The 27,372-nt window shown below is 34.5% G+C and overlaps 1 protein-coding gene across 11 annotated transcripts in view; it reads left to right on the top strand.

Annotated features, from left to right (window-relative positions):
* The window catches only part of LOC136009969 (sodium channel protein type 1 subunit alpha), a 61,380-nt gene extending 34,168 nt beyond the window's left edge, over nt 1-27,212 (top strand). For 9 of the 11 annotated variants that reach the window (XM_065670511.1, XM_065670514.1, XM_065670521.1 and 6 more), the window contains exons 19-26: nt 1,655-1,828; nt 2,605-2,727; nt 13,415-13,696; nt 20,714-20,767; nt 21,097-21,234; nt 22,857-22,961; nt 23,334-23,604; nt 23,972-27,212. In XM_065670511.1, the coding sequence (XP_065526583.1) occupies nt 1,655-1,828; nt 2,605-2,727; nt 13,415-13,696; nt 20,714-20,767; nt 21,097-21,234; nt 22,857-22,961; nt 23,334-23,604; nt 23,972-25,137 (2,313 nt within the window). In that variant the 3' untranslated portion in view covers nt 25,138-27,212. The remainder of the gene's footprint in view (nt 1-1,654; nt 1,829-2,604; nt 2,728-13,414; nt 13,697-20,713; nt 20,768-21,096; nt 21,235-22,856; nt 22,962-23,333; nt 23,605-23,971) is intronic. The other 2 variants (XM_065670519.1, XM_065670518.1) reach the window with 1 other exon arrangement.
* Nucleotides 27,213-27,372: the final 160 nt, after the last annotated feature.

Genomic DNA, 27,372 nt, shown 5'->3' on the forward strand with positions numbered 1-27,372 from the left:
TCATTCTGCTTTTGTTTGGTCTAATATCAACACAATCATCAAATAAGCAACTTTTACTCAAAGCCGTGTGACACCTTCAGTGTGATCTAAAGCCCTTGAAATAACAAAAGACTCATATCTACACTATTGAATTTTGATTGATGCTACCGAGTGGAGAAAACCTTTAGTGACAAGAATTTAAATGAGAGAAAAGTACTGGCAAGAGATCTGATATAGGTGAATTTCCATCATTGTATTTAAAAGAATGTTGAGATGAGATCCCACAGCGTTCACATCTCAAGCGTATGAACCTAAGATGTATGTCATCCACAGAATATTTATTTTGTGAAAATGTTGCAGAGACCAGAGATTAATTACTCCAAGCCTCTGGAGATGTGAGACCCTGTTTTGACTTCATTCTTCTTTGTGGTAGTGAAAAGGTCTGTTTGGACCTGCAAGTATTGTATCCCAGTGTTTACCCCAAGGCCACAGTCCAGGCAATTCTCACTGTCCTTACAGCCAGGAAATCTGGCAGACACAAGGGCATTGCAGGCTGCTTGCAAACCCTTGCCCTAGGGCCTTCAGGGAGTTGGCAGACACACGCATAGCTGCCAGGAGTACTGCTAGCTTAGCCTCTGTGTGGGCTCTTCCCAGTTTTGTGAGCTAAAGTTGTTGGTGATTAGGAGGAGCGTCAAATACTATAGTGACTGAACGAAGTATCCAAAATTACTGACACACAAATGTTGATTTGATGACTGGTAGACAAGCACTAATTATTTGAACTGACAGATGTAAAGTGATTCAAAACCAGGCTGGGTGAAAACAAATGTTAGGAACAACATATATACAAATCTTTGCAAGAAAGCAGACCATTCCAGTTCTATCATTCTCCATAAGAAATAATAGCATAATTAAAATTTACAAGAAATTAAAGGAAAAATTTCTTGGAGGACAGGAAGAATCTCTGAAACACAGAAGCTATATGTTTTTTCAAATGTACAAAATTGAAATCACACAAAAAGGGTAAATAACATTGCAAAGGGCTCAGAAATTTTATGTATCTCATTAATTGTGGATAATACAGTGAAGCAAGTATTTGAGTTAGATAAATAAATATTTTTTTAAAGAAATAAAGTACTCTTTTATGATTTATATCTTAAAAATCCCAAAAAGCAGCAGGACTTAAAAAAATGAATGGTCAATTGTATTTACATTTACATTGTCCTGAAAATTTTAAAGCTATGACCCTGGATCTTTAAATGAGATTTACCTATATACAAACCAAATGATCTCTGTAGAATTGAGTTTAGGCATACCACTCTGCAGAATCAGTGCTGTTTGTAAGTACTGAAAATGATCTTGAGAAAAATAATTCATAATCAGCAACAATTACATAAATAAAAATCTCTGATCAGGGTAGTGGTTGCTCTGCAATATCCACTTCTTCTTCCTGCAAGCTGGAAAACATAGTTCTGTCAGGGAAAAACAGGTATATACTGAGTTAACAGAAAAAACCCACATCAGATAAAAGTGACACTCATGCTTTTTCTTGAAGAAAGACTGATTTATTTTTGTTTGTTTGTTTTTTTGTTTGGTTGGTTTTTTTTGTTGCAACCTGAAATATGTGCAGTAGAAAAAGGGAATAATAAATATCTTTGAATGTTTTCATTTACAGGCTTTTGAAGACATATATATTGAACAGCGTAAAACTATCAAGACCATGCTGGAATATGCTGACAAGGTGTTTACTTATATCTTCATTCTGGAGATGCTGCTGAAGTGGGTGGCCTATGGCTATCAAACATACTTTACTAATGCCTGGTGCTGGCTGGACTTCCTGATTGTCGATGTATGTAGTATGCTTCCTAGATGTGACTTTTGTATTTTTTTTAGCTGATTTTTTTTTTTAATTACTTGCTGTATAACCATAGTGTCTATGCAAATGTAGAGAATATGGTATTTGCACTAAGGTAATGTGGGGCCATAAAATATATAAAGACCTGTGGAGTTCTGCCACCTGTGTAACTGTGTTCTTGTAAAGTCTTTAAGAAACAGCATAACCAAGGTTAATGTCAGCCTGTAGAGCATATAAACTCAACAGTCAGGCAAAAGTATTAGGGTAACTTAATATAGATAAATTAGTCCTTTCTACCAATTTCTGAAGGAGCAATGTTGCTCTGTGACCCATCTGTTAATTCAGAACAGGCCTCAATCTTTTCCATTTCAGTTGTGGGCAATCCAATGCTCATTACCAGCTATATAATTAGTGATCCCAACATCATTGTAAAACAAAAAGTGAGAGCAATACCTAAATTAGTAAAAAGGAGAGATTAATGTAATTTGCTTTCTGTGTTTTTAAATGCCCTCAAATCACCAGCAAAATAAAAAAATCAGAAGTATTAATTTTTACAGAAATTGTTGCCTTATGACACTTTTGTTTGCTTGTTTACCTTTCTGCTCTTCTTTCATATTACTTTTTTTTTTTTTTTTTTATTTAAAAGACTTCCTATTCCTGAAGAAAGTGGTCCAAAATTAGATTCTTCTAAAGAAGTTTATATCTCACATCTATGGTATGTAAAGTAGTATGTACAGTATAATAATTTTTACTTTCCTGTTTTCATATAGGTCTCTTTGGTTAGCTTAACAGCAAATGCATTGGGTTACTCTGAACTTGGTGCCATTAAGTCCCTTAGGACACTAAGAGCTTTGAGACCTCTAAGAGCTTTGTCACGATTTGAAGGCATGAGGGTAAGACAACATGAAAGAATCTGAAACTATGCATGCATAGAAAGAATACATGCATGCAGAATAAGGAATGACAAGTCCATGCAGAAAGGCTGCACTTTTTATCTATTGCATATCTTTTACTAACAGATAAGCAAAAAGCTTCATCAATTCACCTAAATCCATATGCAGTATCACATAGAAGTTATATTCATTAAGGTTACTTTACTTTCTAGCCAATCTCAGGAGTGTTCTAGCCAATCTCAGGCATTGAAATTACCAACTATGAACTCTCTTAACAGACTCTTACTAATGAATAAAATGTAACAAGATTTTAGTAATATTTTACTGATAAACATATCACAATATTGATATAGGAATCTAATTTAGCATTAGTTAATAAAGATATTTTCTGTTACCAGTGGAAATCCTTCATTTTTCTTTGCATTTGAGAACCGCCCTGGGTCAAACCCAGCTGAGTTTTACCAGATGATACCAGAGATACATTTATACTTCTTAGTGGTTTAAATCTATTTCTGAGTTTGGCTGACTTTAAAAACAGATTAAGTTACTTGATTTCTCTATTAAATTCTTCATTTTGTAAGGTAAACGCTTTTCTTATTTCAACAGATCTCCATTTAACATTCAATACAATGTATATAAGGTTATTCTTACTTATTCTGAGTAATTTAGCGGCCCTGCTTATTATTCATTTCACTCAAGAAAGCATTTTAACTTATTTTTTCATTTGTTTATACCTTCTGTTCCTTAAAGCCACTGAATACAAACTAACTCTATATGCATGTTATTGAAATATGTTTCAAGAGAATGCTTTTTTGCTACTTCATGGAAATATAAGAGGAAACAATGCACTGATGAATTTCAGATCAATTGTATACCAGTGGAATAGCCTGGAATATATCATCTCAACAATATTTAGATACAAATCTGAGCTTAATCAAGTGAAATTGAGGCCTTAAATAGTATTCATCAAGCTGTATATCTCTACTTCAGAATGCATCCGGAAAAATATTGCTAATTATTACTAGATATTAATAAAATTATTGCTAGATAATAATTTCAATTTCATATGCAAATTGACTTTTAATAGCTTTCTCATAATTTGAAATTCATTAATTGATATTCAGCAGGGTAAGAGCTGGTCAAGTACTACAGTATGTACAAACTTTCATTTAATTTTGGTATGACTACTTGATTTAGCCACTTTATACTTACTGTTCATGAACATTCAGGTAAATGTGGTTCTCTGAAAAAGAATGTCAGGAAATTGCTGTTGGCTTTCCTTTTTTAATAATGTTCTGCTCAGTTGCAGGAGGGCTCTCAGACCAGACTGGAGCCCCAGACACAGGGACAAGAAATGCTTTTTAGATGACACTGAGAATATACATATATATATATATATATATATATAATTTACAGAAAGATAATGTCAAAATTGACTGCCAATTGTTTTATTCCATTTTTCTGTATCCTTACATGATTGCCTTAGTAAATTTTCCACTTACTTACTTAAAAGATTTAGAATATTTATGCTCAAAGAAAAGTACCTGTAGTTCAAAATCTATTTACTGCTTTCCTTTATTTCATACTAAATAACTACGAAATTATGCCAGAAGCCCAATCATATGGTAGAAATTCAGATATACAACATGAATAATTCATAAGCAACTTACTGTGTAGGAATCACAGACAAGCCTGGAAAAGAAAAACCAATTTCAGCTCTGTTCTCCAATATTAATGTTAATCGATAAAGTGCTTGATTCCAGTCACTTAGAAAATTTGACTGGCCAACTGTATAGGCCTTATCTTTACTATTAGTTACATGCACTTATGAAAAAGTGTTGTTCCAAAGCACTTGGCAAGTATTCACAACAGCTCATTGCCAGATAGTAACATTACTTTATGAATGACTCACAAACAGTAAAAAGATTCAAATTATAAATAATTGACCAGCTCATGATAAGGTTATAGTCAAATTACAGTCTTCTCAGAAACTGAGCTCATTTCATAAAAATCCATAAAACCAGATTCTTTTACCTGCCATTAAAAAGTAATAATAAATCAACCCTCTTTTCTTTCTTATATTGCCTATACCTACACTGAGCTGTGATAAAACAAGCTGAGTTTTTATTCACCATGTATTTATAATTTTAATGTTTACTTCCACGTTAAAATTTTGCCTTGAAAATATAAGCGATCATATGCATTTTGTAAAACAATCTGCTAAATTCTCAGCTACTTTAAATCAACCTTTTTCTTAAATAAGTTTATCATTCTGGTGAATTGAAAGAGTACAGCATATTACATAGTAAATACTGATAACTATTCTATTATCCCTAAATATGAATACTTCACTTCTTAAGTTATATTCCTACAAGTCTACTGTTTTACTCTGTAGTTACAACTGTTTCATAAATGGGATAAATTCTCTTTCCAAAGTGAATATAAGATATATAAATCACTTGCACCAACACAGGGTACAAATGGTCTATAGTTTGTGCATTCTTTGAGCACAGAAGTTAATTTTGACATATTAAAGGTATTTAAAATACCTGCTAATAAACTGAATTCTGAGAAATTTTAATACTTTCTATAGTGAACCTCAAAAACAACTCCACTCAGATACTGGAAGGAAAGTAAAGAATTGCTTTAATTTGATTTAAATTTCTGTCTTAGGGTTTATATTCTCATCTCAACTAGTGTACATTCTAAGCAGAGGTATCTGCAATCTGAGATTTGAATATACCCATTGCTTTTTGTTTAGCTTTTTAGTACTTGCAATATAATGCTTTTGCGCTAGTTCTGAATTGGTATGCTACCTGTAAATGTAGAATACTAAGTATACATTGCTTTGCTGAGTTAGAGAATTAAGTGACAATAAAGCATGCATTTGTGTCTAATTTCACAAATAAAGCATGTCATGCCGTGCTTGATTTATTTATTAGAGAAATAGTAGAAGGCAGCAAACAATCTGAAATATACACTTGCACTTTCAGTTTTGCATGCCTTATGCATATTTCTGGCTGATGGCTTTAAACATCTACTGTATTTCAAATTTCCAGTCCAATTTCATGACTTGCAAAACTAAATTAGAGTATTTGATGTCCTCTAAAATTCAAAGGCTATTCCTCAGATTCCTTTACCAGGAAAGCAATAATGAGTATTCCAAACTTCATTAGTAGGAAATATTCATGTGATTGATTTATAAAACATGACATCAAGTGTCTGTCATTACAGATTCACAACTAATAACAGGCTATATATTTCTATTTCATATAGGATAACCTATCTTCAGCTTGGATGGGGTGGACCACTAGTTCCTCCCCTTATCTGTATTATGGGTACAGTATTTCCCCCTTTTCTACCCTTAACGATTGCAGTGTGACTAATCACTACATACTAATCACTACATTGTCTATTTAGTGTCAGAAGGAGAGACAATCTCACCTGAGAATCCCAGAAGCAGCAAAACTAGTTTATATATATTCACCCTGTACTCACTTCTTAATTGCTTTAAATATTTCGAAGTTATCCTTTGATGTTACAGAAATAACATGAAAACATCGCTCAGCTATTTTTAGATGTTTTTTTAACTGGGATAAAAAAATGGCTTTCTTTTAAAATTTGAATCTGCCTTTTACATTGTTTTGGAAAGAGCTGTACTTTACTCTGTTACTCAGTTTGTAGCTACATACATTCAGAAATATCCCATAGAAAGTTTTGAACATTGCTTGTAATACGTTAAGCACACACCAGAGTGCTATGATCTGAATAGTCACAACTACAGATATTTATATAATTCCAATATCAACTTTTGCATAATTTTTATACCCCTATATATTACATTAAATAAATCACTCCAAGTGTATATAGATAGCACAAGGTATTGTGTAAGTAATATAATCTTTTCTTGGAATCTGAATTCAGTCTTCTTTGGCCTGTGTTGGAAGCTAGTTGTTACGTCTCCTGAAAAGCAGCTAAAAAATTACAAACTTTTGTAAATGTAAGAAGATGTTCATAAATACTACAGGAAATATTTTAGTATTTTGAGATTTTTCTTAGACTGTAATCCTATAATTAGAAGAGAATTTTTGAAGGAATTTCTTACATAATTGAAACGGATGATTTTTGTTCTGATTTGTTTGTTTTCTTGAAGAAAATCCTTACTTTTAGGATCAAAATTTAATTAAGTTTGAACGAGATACATACTGTATTTTACATTGTAATTAAAAGTTGTTAAAGAATACATAAAGGTCAATAACATCTCATTTGTGCAACAGGAAGGACAACAAAAAATTTTTTTTCACTGCATCTGGTGAAATTCAAAGATATTGTTCCACATTAACCAATTATTCTATTTTCATGCTTGTTTGCATTTACTATATTTATCAGGTCTTCTCAAACAAATGCAGCCATGTGATCTATTGCCTGGCAGATACTTACTGTATTTCATCATAAAGTATGTTAAATAATGTCTTTTTTTCTATGTTGTCTTCAAAAATATTTTGTAATATACTTGATTTCTGATGAGAAACAGAATGAAAGTAGCCCTGGGAACTCCAGTGTTTTGTTAATTCAACAGTGTAGCTTACTTTTAATAGGCTGTTATGTGAATAAGAAATGCTTCTGTTCCTACTTCGACAAAGTTAATTTTTTTAAAAGGTAGGACAGAAGTGCAGAATCATTGAGGTTTCAAGGGACCTCCTGAGACCATCTGGTTGAACCTCCCTAACAGTTCTATCCTTCCAAGATGCAAAATCCTACCCAATGACATGAATTTTTTCCAGCACAAAGTGTTATACAAATAGTTTGTGTGTTAAGTGAGAAAGGAGTTTGCCTTCTTTGGAGTTAAAATTCACTAACAAAAGCGTTCTTCAGTCAGCTGCACTTACACAGTAACAATTAAGGAAAAGTAGGAAAGGCTGCAATTGGCTTGTTAAGGGAGTGATTTTCTTTTCCTCTGAGATCTTTCATCTCTTGCTTCAACTTTATTTCTTCATTACTGTTAAGATTAAGATTTAGTTGCACATCCTTCTCAGATGTCTCTGATTCTTTCCGCCTGTCTTTTCTTTGTATACACTCACGTAAATCCAATTTTTTCCTTACACTTACCACTTTAAATGATAGTTTTGTAATAATCTTCACCCCGAATTTCCAATGCAGTCTTCATTTTACTCAAAAATCAAAAATGTTGTAAAAAATCTTGTCAGAAATAGGCACATTTTTTCGATTGTTTCACACGAGGTGCTTCTCATGCCAGTTCTAACACTGACAAAATGCACTCATTTCTTTTATGAGACAAATTTTTGTGCTTTTTTTCTTGATTTAAATAATATTCTTGTCTCACTATCATAATCTACTTTTACATACTTTTACTGTTATGCAGTGATCCTGAATTAAGAGTAAGCATTAGTTTGCTAGGAAAAGACTACAGTTGTATTTTTTCCCTTGCTTCTATAATTTCTAAATATTTTTCTAAATTTTACTGAATTCTGGGCTTACATAATTGTAGGTCATGTAGTTAAAAGTATATGGCATTAAGGCAGACTGTGTAGCAAAGGTGTTCTTTCACTATGGACTTCCTAAAGACAAATTCCACAAGATGCCACTAATTTTGGTTGGAGTATAGAAAACAAAGCCAGGCATCTTCTCAGATGTGCAAAGTTATAATGAGAGGCATTGGACACAAGTTGGGTTATGGGAAATTCTTATTTGTTATAAGAGGGTTTAGGGAAGTTTGTGTTGTTTCTTTTTGAAGGTTTTTTTTTGGGGGGGTTATTTGATTCTGATTTGAGGTTTGGTTTTTTTGGTTTTGTTGGGTTGTGGGTTTTTTTACAGTGAGGTAAATACTGGAATAGTAGAACATAATTAGTAGATTACAGCTCACAACATTCATCAAAATATGGTGTACAACCTTTTGTGGGACAAAGTTCTGAGAGTTTTTCATAGGAAGCCCATTAAGATAAAATAGAAGTAAATCATTTAAAATTAAAAGGTTTGAATACCTTGAGCGATTGTACATTTTGAGATTCACCATAGTTCCTCCCTAGAACCACTATTTGGATCATGTCAAGTAGGTTGTACTTTCTCTCATGGAAATATATAATTCTCATCCTCTCTTGTCTCTAGAGCCAGTTCATAGCTCATCATTAAGCATATGCAGCATGCTGCTTCCCAGTGTACCCATTCCAAGCTACAGAATGAGAAAATATGTAGTTTTGAGGTGTCTTGTTAGCAAGTAAGAAAATCATCGCAATCTCTCTTTCTTCTTCCTCTTCCTTTCTCCCTTCCCAACTCTGTCCTCATCATGTGATAAATTTTCTTTATTACCTTCGAATAAAAGTTCCCATCTACATTACTGCTGTGGTAATGTACATATACTTTATCCCTTCAAAGATAAAGAGCTTTCAATCCTTATGTATCCGTGTCATCCCTCTTCCACCAAACTCCATGGAGACACTCAGATGAGACAGGGTATCTTGTGTGGGAATATTTTTCCTGTACTGCATCATCCTGGGCACCTCCAAACCTCACATAAAGTGACTGTGGCAAAGATCACAAAGCCTCCACTGAGGATATGTCTTAATCCTCTGCACTGAGCAGCGTTTGAATTCTGTTTGCTGGCCCACGGGTCATTTCCAACTGCTAATTTAAGCTCCATACCCATTTCATCTGATCCCACTGACTTTTTGCTGCGTTAAATTTGTAGAACTGGCATCTCTAACTTCAGAGAAAGGCATTTTTTTTGTAGTTTTGTAGTGCCCAGGAGAACAGGAAGCCATTATTACAGCATTTTTGTTATTATTTAGTCACAACAAAGGGACTGTCTCAACCACTTTTGTCACACTGAGTCCCTGCCACCTTGGGACATTATAAAACAGTATAAATTCAGATGAAATCTCCATTTTGCCATTCAGGTGCCAGTCAACTTTATAACTTGTTAAAAATATTTTAGGATGAAAAGGCATTATCGAATGTTTGATTTTCAGATGGTAGATGCTGGGTTTTAAAAGGGAAAAATATGGCGGTTTGTTCATGCAGGTGTATACTTACGTATAAACCATCATGCTTGGAGTAAAATATCAGCAGAAATCTTGACTTGATTTTAACAGCTATAATTCTGTGTTGCACAAGTTCAAACCTATCTCCTACACAGTTAAAAAACCTCTGCTTGTGAGAATTAGGCCTCTTTTATTACAGATTGTTTACACTTCTGTGTATATGAAATACTGCTTTCTTCTAGAAGAGACATGATTTCACACAATGATTTTTTTTTTCCAGTAGATATCAACTGAGATGTATAATAGTCTAGGGCACATTTGTCTTTGTAGGTGTCAGGTGTTGCTTTTCACTTGCACTTAATGCAGTTCCACCTACCTGAAGGTATAAGAAGGTGAACATGCAGAATCAGCTTGGGCTTTTGCAGCTTGATCACCAGAGTCAGCCTGACCAACAGCATCCCAGCTTTGAGGAAATGCATAGGTAATTTAAACAAAGAAGCAAGCAACTCTGCAAACATCTTTTTCCAGTTATTGGCACTATATTCTGTATCAAGGAATAACAGGAAATAGGACTAACAGAACAGCCCCTTTTAAAATAAAAAAATATGTTTAGAATCACACACATCTGATTTAGATTTGAAGAACAAGAAGAGCTGTAGCTGCCATCATTGTTTTACCCACTACAGACTCTTTACTACAAGATGAGATTGACAAATTTTATTTGCTAAATTTTTAACTAAATTTTAATTAAGAAATGCTAATAGATCTCTTTTCTGCATTCAGTTCACTTTTCAACTGGTTCTCACTTTTTTCTGCCCATTTCCTGTAACTTATGTGTGTGAACTTATGTGTGTAGATGTCGTGTGTGTATGTATGGGTGCTATCTTGGATATATATTATGCAAGCTAATGTCCTGTCCTGGTTATACCTGATATACCTCAGCTATTCCCAAATCAAACAACAAAAAACTAAGTGGGAAAACAACACTGATTAAGCAATTACCTCCAACTGTATGTACTGAAGAAATTAAAATACTTCTTCCTAAGGTGGACTTTACAGTCAGCTGAACATCTGACCAGCATGTGAAAATGCGGTTTTATGTTTTAAACATGATAGGGCAAAGACTCAGCGCTGGTAGAGAAAAAAAAAAACAAAACCAACAAAACCCAAAAAAACAGAAACAAAACAGAAACAAAAACGACTTCTAAAAGTTTTAATTTTCTTTTCTTCTTTTCTTAAAAAACCTTCCAGGGGGACTGGATAGCTCAAGGGGTTGGTAATAGGATACAGAGCCTTTCATCTCTAGGTCACCAGTTCGCATCCAGGCCAGGTCAGTAGTGACCAAAAATTGTTACCATTTGATGGATTTTCAGTGACCTATATGAAATAAGTTGTTGGAACCACTGTTGGAACAGTTGCTGGAAGCTGTTCACTTTTTATTCAATAAAATGTGGCTGACCTTTTGGCAGTCTCAGTAGGGAGGCTGCATTACCTGATCATCTAAAGATGCGAGATACACTGATGGCATTTTGTAGATATCTTTCTTTCTAAGACTATTATCAATTCATAATTGTTGTAACAATTACTGTAGCTGTTAGTATTCTGCTGCCTGTTCTGGATCTGTGCTGCAGCCCAGTGGATCTCAGGGTTGTTAAAAAGGTAACTGCTACAGGCGCTTAATTCATACAAAGCCATTCTTCCTGTGAGCACAGGTAACTTTAATGTATTTACGTTGCAGGACTAAATCCCTATCTTTCTTTCTTGACATCTCTATTTTCAGGTTTCTCACCAAGATTTAAAAAAGGAATTCCATCAGTGTAACACATCCAGAACATGCTTATAGGTGAAGAAAAAAAGAAAAAAAAATAGGAAAACATAAGACAAGCTCTAGCTGGCCTAGAATTTCAAAGCCGCAATAGCATAATACAGTGTCATAGATCAGGTCAGACTTGGAATAAATTCCAAAATCATTGCATTCCTAATTTTATGTTGTTCTCAGTTCCATCAAGCTAAGTAGCAACAGATTTCTTCTCCCAACAGGATATTAAAAAAAAACACATTTCCCTCACTCCTTTGAAAATGGTTTCTTATGTTCAAAATATTACCGGGACCTTGTTAGTCTTTTTAAATACTTCTTAAAATGGCTAGCTTATGCATACATCACCCAAATACTTCAAATTTTTTATAACAGAAATCTCAAGAAGCAAGCATGCTTCCTATAAAGTTATCATCAGAACCAGAAACTGCCAAGAAAGGCTAGATTCTAAAAAAATCATAGTTTTATAAAAATTAACGGTTATTCTCAGTTACAGAAAGGTCCCATTTCTACTCTCTGGCAAGGAAGGAGGCCCTTAAAATGAGAAGAAAATGTTCCCTGAAAATAACATTTCTACCCAAGATCTCTAAACAGGTCCCAATTCGTGGCCATAACATTTGGGAGGAGGAGGTTGCTGAGTGATGCATAACACAACCACAATACTCTGCTTCCAAAGGCCTTCAGGAGGCTATGAAATACAGGTAGTAAGATTGAGCAGCTCTGAGATTGCTCAGAATTATGTTAGTAGTGGGAAGATCCCTCTATGTTGCAGAAATCAGGGGACAAAAATGAACTAAAATGCCTTCATACACCCCAAGTATCCATGCCAATCCTTGCCTGTCTTACTGCAGGAATTGGATTACTAAGAATCAGAATATTTGGTTTACCTTCCTACAAGGTCCTAAAAGTTTTAAAGGGAAAAAAAGTAACATTTAAAATAAAATGTAACTTGTAAAATGAGATCTGGTACTGGATACTTAAGGAAAAATGATTGCTCAAATATTAGCCAAAAAAAAAAAAAATCACACAAACTTTGATAGCTCTGACAGACACATGTGATTAATTACTGTATATATCAGAAAAAAATACAGGTTTTATCTACATAAGTAATCACTGGGGGCTTAGAAGGCAAGTGGTCAAAAGTAATGTAAAATGCAATCTCAAACACCCTAACTACATCCTTGATATATGTCCTTCTTTAGATAAATGAAGGGTATTACTGATTAAAACTGAATACATGGAACAATAAGACTGGAGCTTGAAATAATTATGTTGATTCAAATAGACACATACTGCAAAACTGTCTTGCTTTTCTATACAAAGAAATTAATCTTTGTTATACTCTTGCATGGAATGATAAGGCAATAAAGATATGTATTTAATTCCTGCATAATCCTTTTAATGTAGAGCTTAGTTTCTAGATTCATGGCATTTAAGTTTTCAGCTTAAATTTCAAAGCTATGTTGATCAAATCTACAGGTTGCCATTTTTCTTTAAGCATTTTTGAACTATAATTTGATGCATTTTCAAATTTTATTATGTCTGTATTTATATTTAACATGTTTGGGGTGTTTTACATAGAACAAATCAGTGTCAGGCTTCATCTTACTACCACCAGGTCTTCTCTTTTGTTTTTCTTTTAATTATTTTATTTTTTTTCACTTGTTTTCCTTTCATTACATGTACTAATGTTATGTATTTAAAAGAACAGTGTGATACTAATGTATTAAGGTATTAATGTACTGCTTTAATATTTATAGCATTAGTCTCTGAATAAGAATTTATTAAGCATTGGTAAAACAGTATACAAAACTGTTGCTGTAAATATTCTTTCTTACACTCTTTTCTTTTTCCCCCTGTATTTGTGTATTAGGTGGTTGTGAATGCCCTTTTAGGAGCAATTCCATCCATCATGAACGTGCTTCTCGTTTGTCTTATATTCTGGCTAATTTTCAGCATCATGGGAGTAAATCTGTTTGCTGGGAAGTTCTACTACTGTGTTAACACCACAACTGATGAAAGGTTTGAAGTCGACCAAATCAACAATTTTAGTCAGTGCGAGGAACTCATAAAAAACAATCAAAGTGCCCGATGGAAAAACGTGAAAGTAAACTTTGATAATGTAGGATTTGGGTATCTTTCTTTACTTCAAGTAGTAAGTGATCACTCTTTATATACCTCTTTCTGTTTATATGTAATAGTGAAAAGCAATTCTAGCAACAAAGACAGAAAACATTTGCTTGATGATTTATATCTGTGACTTAGTGATGCCACTGCCCTGATAACTGATTACTCCTTTCATAGTAAGCAGCAAGTAGAGCCTACTAAGATGAATAAGGAATTTTTAGGATTCCTGACAGAACAAGGGTTATTTTTCCTATTTATAGCTCCCTTTATCCTCCAGCCCCATCTAACTTTAAATTTCTAGAAGTACCTAGGAATGGCAGTCAGCTATCTGAATATTGTAAGTTTTACTGTTGCTGAAAACCAAAATTGGCATTGGTGTGATTAAGTCACAGAGAAGAATTCCAGGTAGGAAATCACATCTCGGTGATGTGGCTGCCACCAGTGCTGACTTATGTGATCTAGGTAATTTCTCATTCAGAAGAGAAATAAGAAAATAAAAATATCATTAGGTACTCTAATCTGTGAAATATTTTCCCTGCTATTTCTGTGCATAAGCACCTAGTGGAGTTTAGCAAAAACTGAGGGAAGAAAAGAAGGAAAAAAAATATATGCTGTAAAATACTATAGCGTTATGCCTTCACTATCAAAAAGTGTATCCTCACAACTATCTATCTTTGTATTTTGGAGTAGCTAATAATCTAACCCAGCTTTAATTAAGAAAATGCTGGACTTTAACTTTTGTTGTGTGCCTTCGGCAACCTCTATGGTTTTTTGAGGTTACTGTCTAATTCTGCAGAAGCTTAGTTGTTATTTTTATAGGTTATAAATAAGTTTCTAGCTTTTACATTGGCATAAGGAATCTCAATAATACAAATAAGCAACATGATGCAGTGGTATCAACATTGTTCTGCACAGGGTCTAAAACAAGCTCTGAGCTCTGTGATCTGTCTCTCGCAGCTCATACAGCATCTCAACTGTGTGACTGGTAACCCTGATAATTTAAATTTCACTGTGATTTATTATATACTTTACTGTCACACCAAGAAATAGCAGAGAGGGACTACCAGCACTAAAGAAATAAACTACTTAAATACATTTTGATTTTGGTAAAAAAAATGGATTATAATAGGAAGACTTTAAATATTTATTTTTCTCTGTCTTATTTTTTTATATCCACTGGCCTAGAATCCCCTTTGGGAGTCAGGGGGAAAGAATGCTTTATTACACATGTTCAGCAGAAACAAGCCATCAACGAAACCCTTTGCAAGTGGTTTGCAACTATTCCTTCAGTAGTGGGACAGGGATAATACCAGGTACATTTTTACCTGCCTTTGTGGCCACAGTCACCAGCCCTTAGCTAATTGCAGTCATATATGTTTCAGTGTCCCACCTGCGCACAGCTTATTCCATCTGCTCTTCATTGAAAAGCAGCAAAGATTTCTTACATGAAGACTTAGATTCTTAAATTACTGGATTGTTCTGGCAGGCAAATTGGGAGAAATTTGCCAATTGTTTCCATTTCCAAAGGAGAAATTGATCTAGACCACTACAGGGGAGGCCTGTCTCTCATGGGAGGGTAGGCCAGCTGTTTTTGTAGTATCTACAATACAGAGTTTGCACCAATATCAAAGGCTTGCCTAATGGATGGATTTTTCTCTGTGTGTGTGAGTAGAATATCAGTGACAACACTACTTATTTTTTCTGTATTATTAAAATGCTTGTAAAAGCATGAGGAGATTTTCTGTACAACATACCAGGAAAAAAGAAAAGGGGGCACTTCTGTCATTGCACAAACCAGACACTTGTCTCTACATCTTTATAGGGTTTGGTAAGAAAGACACTAGTAGTGATTTTGCAGTTATGGAATGATAAAAGCTCTAGGGAAGAGGAAGGAAAATACCAGCTTGGTTTTCAGTTAATGCTTTAAAATGCACAGAATCAATGGGGGGTTTTTTCACCTTCATGAACACAAGAAAGGCTACAATTCATAAATGTTTGAGATTCTTAACATTATCTTCTCAATCAAAGAAGATATTTATAAGGTGATTCTATTTGATATATAAAGTAATTTGGATGAGAATCCAGAAAGCCATCATGTTCAGAAGAAATATGTGAAGTGAATAGGCATGTCAGAACCCTATATTTCCCTACCCTTCCTTCCCAGTAAAGAAGAGTAAATACTAAGGTATTGCTCAATTATGAGTATCCATTACGATGTCAGAGAGAAAAATAAAGCTATTGGGACTTGAGTATTTGGCCCAAATAAGGTATTAAGCCTGAAAAATCTGATTGAAAAATCATGGCAGCCAGTGAATGCGCTTTCTGTGCACCCAATGTGAACGTTGAGCCTTTTTTTGATATCTTAATGATTAGTTTAAAAGTCTACTGAAGTAATTTGGTTCTCTAACTTAACAACCTAGAGCACAGACTTTTGTTTAGGTTGCAATGGACCTGTGAAAATAACGCAACAACAGAGGTCAATGTCATTTTTCTAATGACAAACTCAGCGATAAGTATCAATGCATGAATTACTGATACAAGGTCCCTTTTTCAGGAAGCTGGAAACAAACTACCAAAAACTGCCTCTTGCAATCTTGCATTATTTCCATTCTATCTTCTAACTCATGCCCTTTCAGTCTGTCAAAGAATACTGTAAATCCTGTCAACTTTTCTGGGTTATAGGTAATACAACACAAATCTTTATTAGCTGCACCACTGAGGTTTTCTATCTGGTACGAATACTGCTGGAAGTAGTGCTATTTTCATGACTAAAAATATTACAGATGAAAATAAGCCAAAAGAACCCTGGCATTGAGAATTGTATTATTCTGGGAAAGATAACAATTATTCTTGTGAAAAATTTTTGTTATGGATCATGAAAAGCCTTTTATGGTAGTATATAAGTCTGTTCATTGCAGAAAAAAACACCCCAAAGACTCTTTTTTAAGAGTAATATAGAAAAGAAACAGACATTTCACATAGAAATACTCAATAGAAGTGGGGTAATTTCAAAAAGAAATATTTTAAGCTCAAAAAAAAAAAAAAAAAGATTGGAAATGTGTGGCAGTGGCTTTTTAATCAAAAAGAACTCTATAACAAGCTGTTTCTTGAGTTTACTTGGCAGTGATAGTCAATGAATTTCTGGAATGAGGGACTTACAAAAAAAGAACAAACTAATTTTTGGTTTGCATATTGTATTTTTTTCTTTTGGGGCAGGAGTGTGTGAAGAAAATCTTCAGTATTGATAACAATGCTGTAATTCTTTCTGCCCCAAGATATAGGCTATCAATATGTGCGACTAATACAATCAAGTTTGACTTCATTAATCACAGGCTCTGTTAATCAGAGACTATTTTCCAAAGTTCTTACCTAATATGAAGTTGGAGTGTAAATATTCCTGCCATCAGTCAGAAGTACACATTCTCTCTGTAAGGATTTTTTGCTTCTACGATGCAGCGGAGCTTATGTTGGTCAGTGTGGATCTGTAGACTTTTTCATTTCTTGGTCTGAACTTGCTTGAGTATTTCTCTGTCCCTAAAGAAAAGCGTCAAAGCAGAGACAGATCTGCTGGAGAAACTCCTTTCACAATTTTCATGCATCAATGAGGAAGAGGAAGAGGTCGGTGTACACAAAGAGATGTGGCATCTGCCCTGATAATTCTATGGCCTTATGCTTATTTAACTTGAACCTAGTGTTTGGATTCTTTGGTAAGTAAATCTCCTGAAGGCCTGCTTTTATCCTGCTGGTAAGCTTATATCCTGCTTACAAGGATAAAATGTGGCAAACCAGTGGGTCTCAAAGCACAACATTACAATATTTGGCTGTTAGTAATATAAACTAAAAAACATGTCTCGTGAATTGTAAGGTAAAATCAGAATCTGAATTAGGGCTATAAGGCTGGGAGAGCTTCAAAATTCCAGCAGGTTAGTTTTTTAAAAGCAAAATGCTGTTGTATGTCCAAAAGGTAATGTGAATCTTCCTGGTCATTATTTCTGGTAAAGAAATTGAGTGGTGAAGCTTCAGAATTACTTATAACTTCATCAAAATTCTTCATCAGGTAAAAAAGCCTACATACTTCTAACAATAGTAAAGTAGATTGGAGGTTTTTGTTTTGATCATTCTTCTAACTACATTTGAATCTGGATTTGAATATATGTTTTTCAAAACTCCTTGAGGGGAAAAAAAGCCCCAACATTTGGAACAGATGCTGATTTCAGTTACACTGCTGTAATCTTTGAGATCAATGAATTACTCCTTATTTAGTGTCACCAAACATATACAATATACTTTTCTTTTTGAAAATACAAAAAGAAACTAAGAATTTGATCTCTTAGTCATATTTCTGTTATATTCCATTCAGTGTGCACATATGCCCAAATAATACCTTATTTCTTTTAAAGAAAATGTGTTGCAAATAAATTTGAGCCTAACATAAGCTAGCATAAGCTTCTACTGAATGCAGTAGAAATAATATTCTTTCACTATGCAGATGCCTTGACTGAAACTCCAGATCTATTATTTGCTGTTGTTCAGCAACATATTTAAAAATTACAAATTCTCTCGCTAAACTGACACTTCTGCTTTTGCAATTAAGAATCCATTTTCTCACAGCTAAGTTCTCGACTAGTATAAATGTTTTTGCGTAATGACAAATATATTCACTGATTCCTACTGATTTTCAGGAGGGGTTTAGACATGATGAAGCAGCATGTTTTATTATTAAAATCTCTTAATTTTGACAAGTTCTGGTTTTTTTTTCTAAATTTTTTCAGTAACAGTAATATGGTTTTGTGAAACTCATTGTGGAAAATGCACACTTTACTTTAGATATTTTGAACTTCAAGATAGTAATGTTATATATTTCCACCCCCACACTCTCTTTAAGTTGCCATTTTAATAATGGTAGTAATCATCATACAACAGCTCAGTTCTTCAGCTCTTTTTCCTAGCTAACTGAAAGGTAATTTCGTTGTAATGGAGTACTTTACTGATGATTGTGAAACTTAGCATTTTAAAATTAGTTTCGTTTTTTCCAGTCACTCTAGTTAGTCTAGTCTACACCAACAAATTTACAAAAAACAATAATTCTACTTTGCCTGGAGGATGATATACAAAGATCATAATGTGTCTGAATCGGAGGGAACAGCACACACTTTGCAGAAGAGCCACCCTGTCATCTGCATCATCTTTCTGATGTAAAAGTAGGCAGGTTATTTGCATTTATTGTTTCAGGTAGAAGTGCCGATTTCATCCTAAGGTACAAAATTCTAAAGAATGCAAATAATGTACCAAGAGAGAAACAAAAGTAGTGCCTGTAAGACATGAAGTAATAATTCTGCCCTATTTAGCCCCTGTAAGACCTCAGCTGAAATACCGAGTCCAGTTTTGCTTACATTTCAAGAGATGAACTAGTGGGGAGAGCTCACAGGAAAATAATGAGAATTATCAGAATTCTGGAAAACAAGATCTACATGAAAAGATTGAAGGAACAGCAATCACATCCTAAAGAAGAAAGGCAGCAACAATCAGTTTGCAAATGAGTAAAAGGTGCTGCACAGAGGGTGATTAGTACTCTGTTCTCCAGATATGTAATGATTATGACAAGTGACAGTCTTATGTGTCAACAGAAGGATTTTAATATTAGGAAACAAGACTAGTGCTGGAATAAATATGTTTTATGAGGCTGCGGAGTGTCCATCATTGAAAGTCTAATGGGAATTACATATATAAAGCTGATCTTACCTCTCCTAATCCATTGCAGTCCAAATACTCCACAAGGACTTAACATTCTTCAGCTGAGACTTCTACTTGTTTCAGATTTATTACTGATTTATTGGTCCTCTGATACTACACTTTGATTTCATTGTATTAACTGTAAGTTGCCTGAACATATTTTCTGGGTTGGCCCCAAGATGTGATCACGATCTTCTAGTATTCCACTGTTTCAGAAATGTAAGGGACATTTTTTCCTTTTAAGAAAATAATTCCTTTTAAGTTCACCAGCTGCTTTGTATGCGGCATAAGCCAAGCTTTCTTGAAACCTGCACTGGAAATGAAACCTCAAGATGATGGAGCAATAACTATGGATGAAGAGTGTTCCATTTCCAACTTGTTTCTGCGACTGGTCTCCATGGCAAGGAATATGAAGGAACCAATGATTTGCAGCTTTGTTTAGCAAAAAAATATAATAGGGAATTAAATAACAGAGAACCATCTTACATTGTTTTATTTAGGGCACAACTGGATTACAGGCTGAGTGATTTCTGCTTGGGGTTGTTGCCTTGTCAAAAGCGAACTGATTTCTACAGCAGAGAAAATTACTTTCTGTTTTGAACACTCAGATGAAACAATCTACACCTCACTGTCAAATATAAAAAGTTACAGATTTTGGGCAGATGAAATAGCTATAAAAGGTCATTAAATGCTGCTACCTGTGAGGCATATTCAGTCTTTGATGCACATAAAACACATCTTCCTACTGGTGCATCTCAGAACACATCGGAGAGATCTAGCCTCTGTAAACCACAGTACATTTAAAGTAAAAATGGAGTTACTGTACCATGCAAAGTCTTTCGAAGTAGAGAAAAATCAGCATTCTGATTGATAGGAAAATAGCTTTTCTGAGCTGATCAAATTTTTGGTTCCCTTTGGTTGCCACCTTAATGACTGATTTGAGAATGAAGAACTACACATCAGTCTTCATTGGTGGCAACTCAGTTACATAAGGCTATTTCTCGGATGTACATAGCCTTTGCAGTTGACAAGATCTGATGAACATTTACTCCACTAAAATGGCACTGCATTCTATCATTTGTGATGATTAAATAGAATTAAGTCAATTATGCTTACTGCTTGAAATGTTAATATGGAGACAAAATAGGGGGATATGCAGCAGTGCTGTGAAGAAGGCTAAGAGATAAAGAGACAAAATTATCTAGAAATCTCATGTTATGCTAATTATTCCTGGTGATGTACTCAGTTGCTGGAAATAGTTATATGAATTGTCTTCAAGCTCTATGCTTAAACAGGTGTGTACTATTTACAGGCTACATTTAAAGGCTGGATGGATATTATGTATGCAGCTATTGACTCAAGAGATGTAAGTACTGCAAATATTTTAAATTTACTTTTTTTTCTTGAGGTCTATCAACAATTGTGTCTTTATATATCTTCTGAAATGAATTAATATCCATATGATAGAATGAAACAAAATTAAATTAACTAATATGAGATCCTCCTGTAACAAATTGTAGAAAACTGAACACAAACTGCCAGATGCTGTCAGTAATCTATGGAACGGACAAAATGCATTGACATAAGTGACAAGAGTGTTGTCCAAACACAAAATATTAAGGGCATTTTGCCTATTGTTCAGCTAAAATTTTCATATGAAATCTTGGGAATGATATTTCATTTTTTTTTTCTTAGGTATTACAGCAACCCAAGTATGAAGACAATCTGTATATGTATTTGTATTTTGTCATCTTTATCATTTTTGGGTCTTTTTTCACCCTGAACCTGTTCATTGGTGTCATTATTGATAACTTCAATCAGCAGAAAAAGAAGATAAGTATTGTTTTATTTCTTTTCTGAAGATAATCTAAAATACTACATTTTTGCAAGTGCATGATATATGGAATTCACACACAAGGTTTGTTCAGAATTGAAAAAGCTGAATTATATTAGGATATAAAATCTTACCAAGATGTAGTATACATCAATGTAGCAAGATTTAACATTCTAGTAAATGGGGCAGACCCTTCCGGTTTCAATGTCCAGCTTAGTCTTTCTCAAGTCATCTCCTTTTCAATGCCTAAACTTAATGAAATTTCCTTACATGATCAAACCCTTGATTTAGGCCTCTACATTAAAGTACTCATAATTTCTTGATTTTCCTTTTTTTTTTTTTTCTCTCTTTATTTGTAGGTATTCTATCAGCACAAAAATAATAGCTACTTGGTTGTGAAAATAAAGCATTATTTCATCACACTGGTACAGACTACTGTTTTATTGATCTCAAGTAATCAAGTTCTGAATGATCTGAAAAGATACAGAACAGTAGTGGTTTAGAACTATCTCAGGGACTTTTTTTATTGTTTCATAGTACACATGTAGATAATCTCGCTAGTACAGATGGTCTAAGTATCAGATGCTCATCTTTAACGTTATTTTCTGTAAACAGACAAGGTAATGAAAACTGAAAGAAAGAAGCAGCTATGAACTGCTAGTTTAATTTTACCTTACTGGTCTTCATCACTCTCTTGTTTGTGATGCTAATGAGAGATGCTAAGTAAGATTTTTGGAAAACTGTACGTGCTAAAGCCCCAGGGGTATATAGTTAGGGAGCCTGTCTACTGTACAGTGCATGAAATCCCACATCTTCAGGCTTCCCAAGCACTCACCCACAAAGCGGCTGCATCCAGTCCTACATGTTCATAAACATTCCTGGAACTAGATGTCTGCAAGTACCCTTTATCCATGAAAAATTTACTTCTAGATGTATGTGGAGTTTGATGGGTTTTCATTCAAGCTGCTTCTACAGGAAAGTTACTATGGGCAGTGGATTTTGGTTAGGTTGCCACAAAAGAACCACAAATAATGTTCTCTCCATCTTCACTCTCAGACTCCAAAGGCCAGTAATGGCTTTTGCTAATCAGAAGTTCATTGTACACAGAAGCCTTCAATCTTTGGTTTCTCCAAAGTCTGATAGCCCATCTTCTCACACACCTTGAAGACCCTTTCTTCATGTTGTGATTGCTGAACTAGAGATACCTAAAGCGCTAACACATTCATGTGCTGAAAACCTGTCTTTGGTTCCTTTGTTTCACTAAAATTGCAGTTCAGAAGTGATAACATTGAGCAGCCCCAGGCTATTCAAGCTTATCTCAGATGCTGCTTACCATATCTCTCCCTATAAAAGAGGTACTCAAAAGGACTTCTTGAATTTCAAGAAAAATAACTGTAGAAAAATGTTGCATTACTGGGTTTTGTGAAATGCAATACTGGATGTCCAGACAAGCTCTGGACTAAATGCTTAAATTGCAGACAGCTGCATTTGATAGCTAAGAGCTTTTCCCAATTCAGTCTTCTTGATTTTCATGAAGTAAGTAATTCATATTTGTCTTAAAGAGTTTTTTCAACACTGCATATAAATGTGATTATAACCAGTTTTGATTTCATGTTTTTACTTTGGAGGTCAAGACATATTTATGACAGAAGAGCAGAAGAAATACTACAATGCAATGAAAAAGCTGGGATCCAAAAAACCACAAAAACCTATCCCAAGACCAGGGGTAAAACTATTTATACAAATCAGACCAATAGCTATTTATGAACAGCTTGAGTTTTATTGATATAAAGAGAACAGAAATATGCCCATGTGAAAATTAGTATTAGTCAATCAGTCAGCAAAAATGAAAGCACAGTAAAAAGAAAATGTATTTTTCCCTTGCAACCAGTTTATGTGAGAATATACAAAACACAGAGGGTGAACTAAGCTGTTGTACTCACTTTAATTTGACTGTCTACTTAAGATCACTAGTTTTGCTTTTATTGAGGTCTTGTAGGCCTTACTGCATGTATTTTTCTGCTTTCTTCTAATATGAAAAGAAAAACAATTGCAATTTGTGTTGGACATTTGTTTTGTTTTTTCATTTTCTCCTCAGAACAAATTCCAAGGCATGGTCTTTGATTTTGTGACGCAACAAGTATTTGACATCAGCATCATGATTCTTATTTGTCTTAACATGGTTACCATGATGGTAGAAACTGATGACCAGAGTAAAGAAATGGAAAATATTTTATACTGGATAAACCTGGTGTTCATTGTCCTTTTCACTGGAGAATGTGTCCTGAAATTAATTTCACTTCGTCATTACTATTTCACTATAGGCTGGAACATTTTTGATTTTGTAGTCGTCATTCTCTCAATAGTAGGTAAGTTTCTATTAAGCTAAAAAGAAGGTAAAATGAATATAAGGTGAATTTCCACTTGAATGCAGCTGTATGGTTGGCTTTTGCCATTGCAAAGTTTACAACTAGATCATAGATTCATAGAATATTTAGTCATGCAACTTTTAGTTGTATTTAATAATTTACTTATTCCGACCATTGAAACTTATAATCTTTCCACATTTATTTATCCTGCAAATCCTAAGTATAACTGGCATAACAGTAATCATGCAAGTGGAATCTACAGAATATATTTAACTGCCACATAGAACAACCAGTCTTAAATCTATTTTTCTAAATTTCTACTCTGATATGGAGTAATGTATCTTGGGTTTATTTCTTTCTGTTTTAGGTATGTTTTTAGCCGAGATGATTGAAAAGTATTTTGTGTCCCCAACGCTATTCAGAGTCATCCGACTTGCCAGAATTGGCCGAATCCTGCGTCTCATTAAAGGCGCTAAGGGAATCCGCACTCTGCTGTTTGCTTTGATGATGTCTCTTCCTGCTTTGTTCAACATTGGTCTGCTGCTGTTCCTGGTCATGTTTATCTATGCTATATTTGGCATGTCCAACTTTGCTTACGTTAAGAGGGAAGCTGGTATAGATGATATGTTCAACTTTGAGACGTTTGGCAACAGCATGATCTGCCTGTTTCAAATTACCACATCTGCAGGCTGGGATGGTTTGCTAGCCCCAATTCTCAACAGTGGGGAGCCAGACTGTGACCCTAACAAAGCTCATCCAGGGAGCTCAGTGAAAGGTGACTGCGGCAACCCTTCTGTTGGGATTTTCTTCTTTGTCAGCTACATTATCATATCATTTCTGGTAGTGGTGAACATGTACATTGCTGTGATTTTGGAGAACTTCGGTGTTGCTACTGAAGAAAGCGCTGAACCCTTGAGCGAGGATGACTTTGAGATGTTCTATGAAGTCTGGGAGAAGTTTGATCCCGATGCAACACAATTCATGGAATTTGAGAAATTATCTGATTTTGCAGCAGCACTTGAGCCTCCTCTTCATCTACCCAAACCAAACAAAGTCCAGCTTATTGCAATGGATCTGCCCATGGTAAGTGGTGACAGAATTCACTGCCTTGACATCTTGTTTGCTTTCACAAAGCGTGTTTTGGGGGAAAGTGGGGAGATGGACGCCCTCAGAATACAGATGGAAGATCGATTTATGGCATCCAATCCTTCAAAAGCTTCCTATGAACCAATTACAACCACATTAAAGAGGAAACAGGAGGAAGTATCTGCTGTCATTATCCAGCGGGCTTATAGACGTCACCTTTTAAAACGAACAGTAAAACAAGCTTCCTTTATCTATAACAAAAACAAAACTGAAGGAGGGGCTGGTCAGGGCATAAAAGATGAAATCCTCATTGACAAGTTAAATGAAAACTCATTTACAGAGAAAACTGTAACCGCATCAACAGCAGTTTGTCCACCTTCTTATGACCGTGTAACAAGGCAAGTCAAAGAAAAGCATGAAAAGGAAGATAAAGCTGGTCAGAAATAAAAGTAAGTAGCAAGCAAAATCATCTGTGTGCAAAATAGTTCATACCCTGTAAGGATCATGTGTTCGTGTCAACAGGACTCCTGCTGGAGGTCTATGCCAAACTGACAATTTTTACAAATATACTGTACATTAAAGGTCAGTGCCTATTAAAAGACAGTGGCTGTGACTGTGATATAGGGAAACAACCTTGACAGGAGGTTACTGTTCTCACTACCAGCTGACACTGCTGAAGAGGAGAGAAAAAATGGCTATGCAGACTGTAGGGACCAGTTAAGGGGGTGCAAACCAAGTATTTGTGTGTTTAGCATAAAACAATATGGTAACTGTATCCACTGTTTGCATTTCAACTGCCACATATGTCGTATTTTTACAAAATCTGTGTTGGTGGATTCATCTTATTTTTATTCATGTATTCTTTATGATATGTGACTATTTTTGTAAATGGGGCTTCTGTTGGGAAAGGGGATTAAGTACACTGTTACAGGTACAAGGGCCAGGTGTTCTATTGTACGACTAGCACAGACACAGAAATGATTTGCATGAAGGCATGCTGCACTTGTAGATCATGCATGAAAATAACATTAAGTCACACAGAACAACAGATTTTTTTAGCACAGTGTTTCTGGGAAGGAATAATAGATTTTGAGGTGCTTAATTAATGTATTCATGTTGTATCATATCCAAACAAGTCTTGGTTCGCCTGTAAAATCCCCTATAACTCAAACATCCCCTATAACAGTAGAAACAGATCAGTTTTTGCATAAACCATTTAGCTGCAGAAAGCGCAAACTTCTTTCTGGGTGTGAAGTCACAGATTTTGTCTTTGCCAAATGTCTTTCTGCATACAAATAATAAATGAATCTGCCTCAGCCCTCCAAATTGATTTAAAAGAGCTCTTTATAAAGTTGTCCTGCTTTATCCTGCAGTATTGTTTAGCCATCTTCAGCTCTCGGTAAGATTGATGTTGTTGTACACATTAATGAAAAGCCCTCTGCTGTGTAAATAGTAATTTTTAACCTGTGGTGCATGTTTGAGCAAACAGATAATGACCTTAGCACATTTATTGCATCAAATATGTACCACAATAAGTGTAGCGTACAAGCATTCAACAGGTAAAATTAGGTATTATCTGCCATTATAGATAGTTTGGATGCTATCAGTGCATGTTTATATTGCCTATGCTGGTGTTCCTTTGACTGTCCAGAATTCCTAAATATGGGAAGGCATACATCAGAGCTAAATGAAATAAACTACTCTACAAGACCTCATTCCTTCATACCATTAAGCAATATTTTGCAGCTAATCATGAGCTTATTTGGTTTACATTTTCGAAGCATATAGTGTATATCCAAACTGTACAGACATTGAAAACTACTAAACCTGTTGAAAATAATGTTAGGATTTTATAAGCAAATATAAATACTGTAAAAATCATTTTATTTTCTTTTTCAGCATTATGTACATAAAATGAGAACAGAATTTTATCTTCAGGTTGATGTCACACCATTTTTGTTACTTTCTGTCCATAGCACTTTTTCACAGAGGAACTGCAGAGAACAAGGTATAAATGAAAGAATGGATAGCTGTAGGTTCTTTTTTTTTTTTTTTTTTTGCCATATTTGCAAATGTCAATACTTTCTGTGAAATAAGCTCATAATTTCCTTTTTAAAATCCGTTTTTTGCAGTTGGGAAATGGTATAGTTCAAATTGAATGTCTAAGCAGTGCCTGCGTCATAAGTTTTCAGATACAACCTTTCTTTCACAGAATCCTTAATCTTTTCTCATGTTTACTCACATATTTTTTTGATTCATGTTGCACTAGAACAGTTCTAAATGTTACCTTGGGTCCACAATATTTTTTCACACAGAGAAAGTAGCGAAATTGTATAATCGAACACATCAGGACATTTTATGTTTCTTACACAGGAAAATTAAATATAGATTACTTTTATTAAAATTATTGACTAATACTGTATTAGTGAACTGCATGCAGAAAGATGCTACTATTACCCTAACTGATGCTAAAGAACATTATTAATGAGCCAAAATAATAAAGATTACATTTTTTTATTGTATGTTCCTTTTTTCTTTACTATCTGACATTAATATAAAAAAGGTATACTTCTAAAACCACAGAATAAGAGGATACTGAAAACTTTACAGGCAGCTACACTGTTCTTCCATGTGGCCAAATCTTTGGGGCTTCCTTGTTAGTTCAACTAGGAATTTCTAATG

The sequence above is a fragment of the Lathamus discolor genome, chromosome 3 (assembly GCF_037157495.1).
Source record: "Lathamus discolor isolate bLatDis1 chromosome 3, bLatDis1.hap1, whole genome shotgun sequence".
NCBI classification, from domain to species: domain Eukaryota; kingdom Metazoa; phylum Chordata; class Aves; order Psittaciformes; family Psittacidae; genus Lathamus; species Lathamus discolor.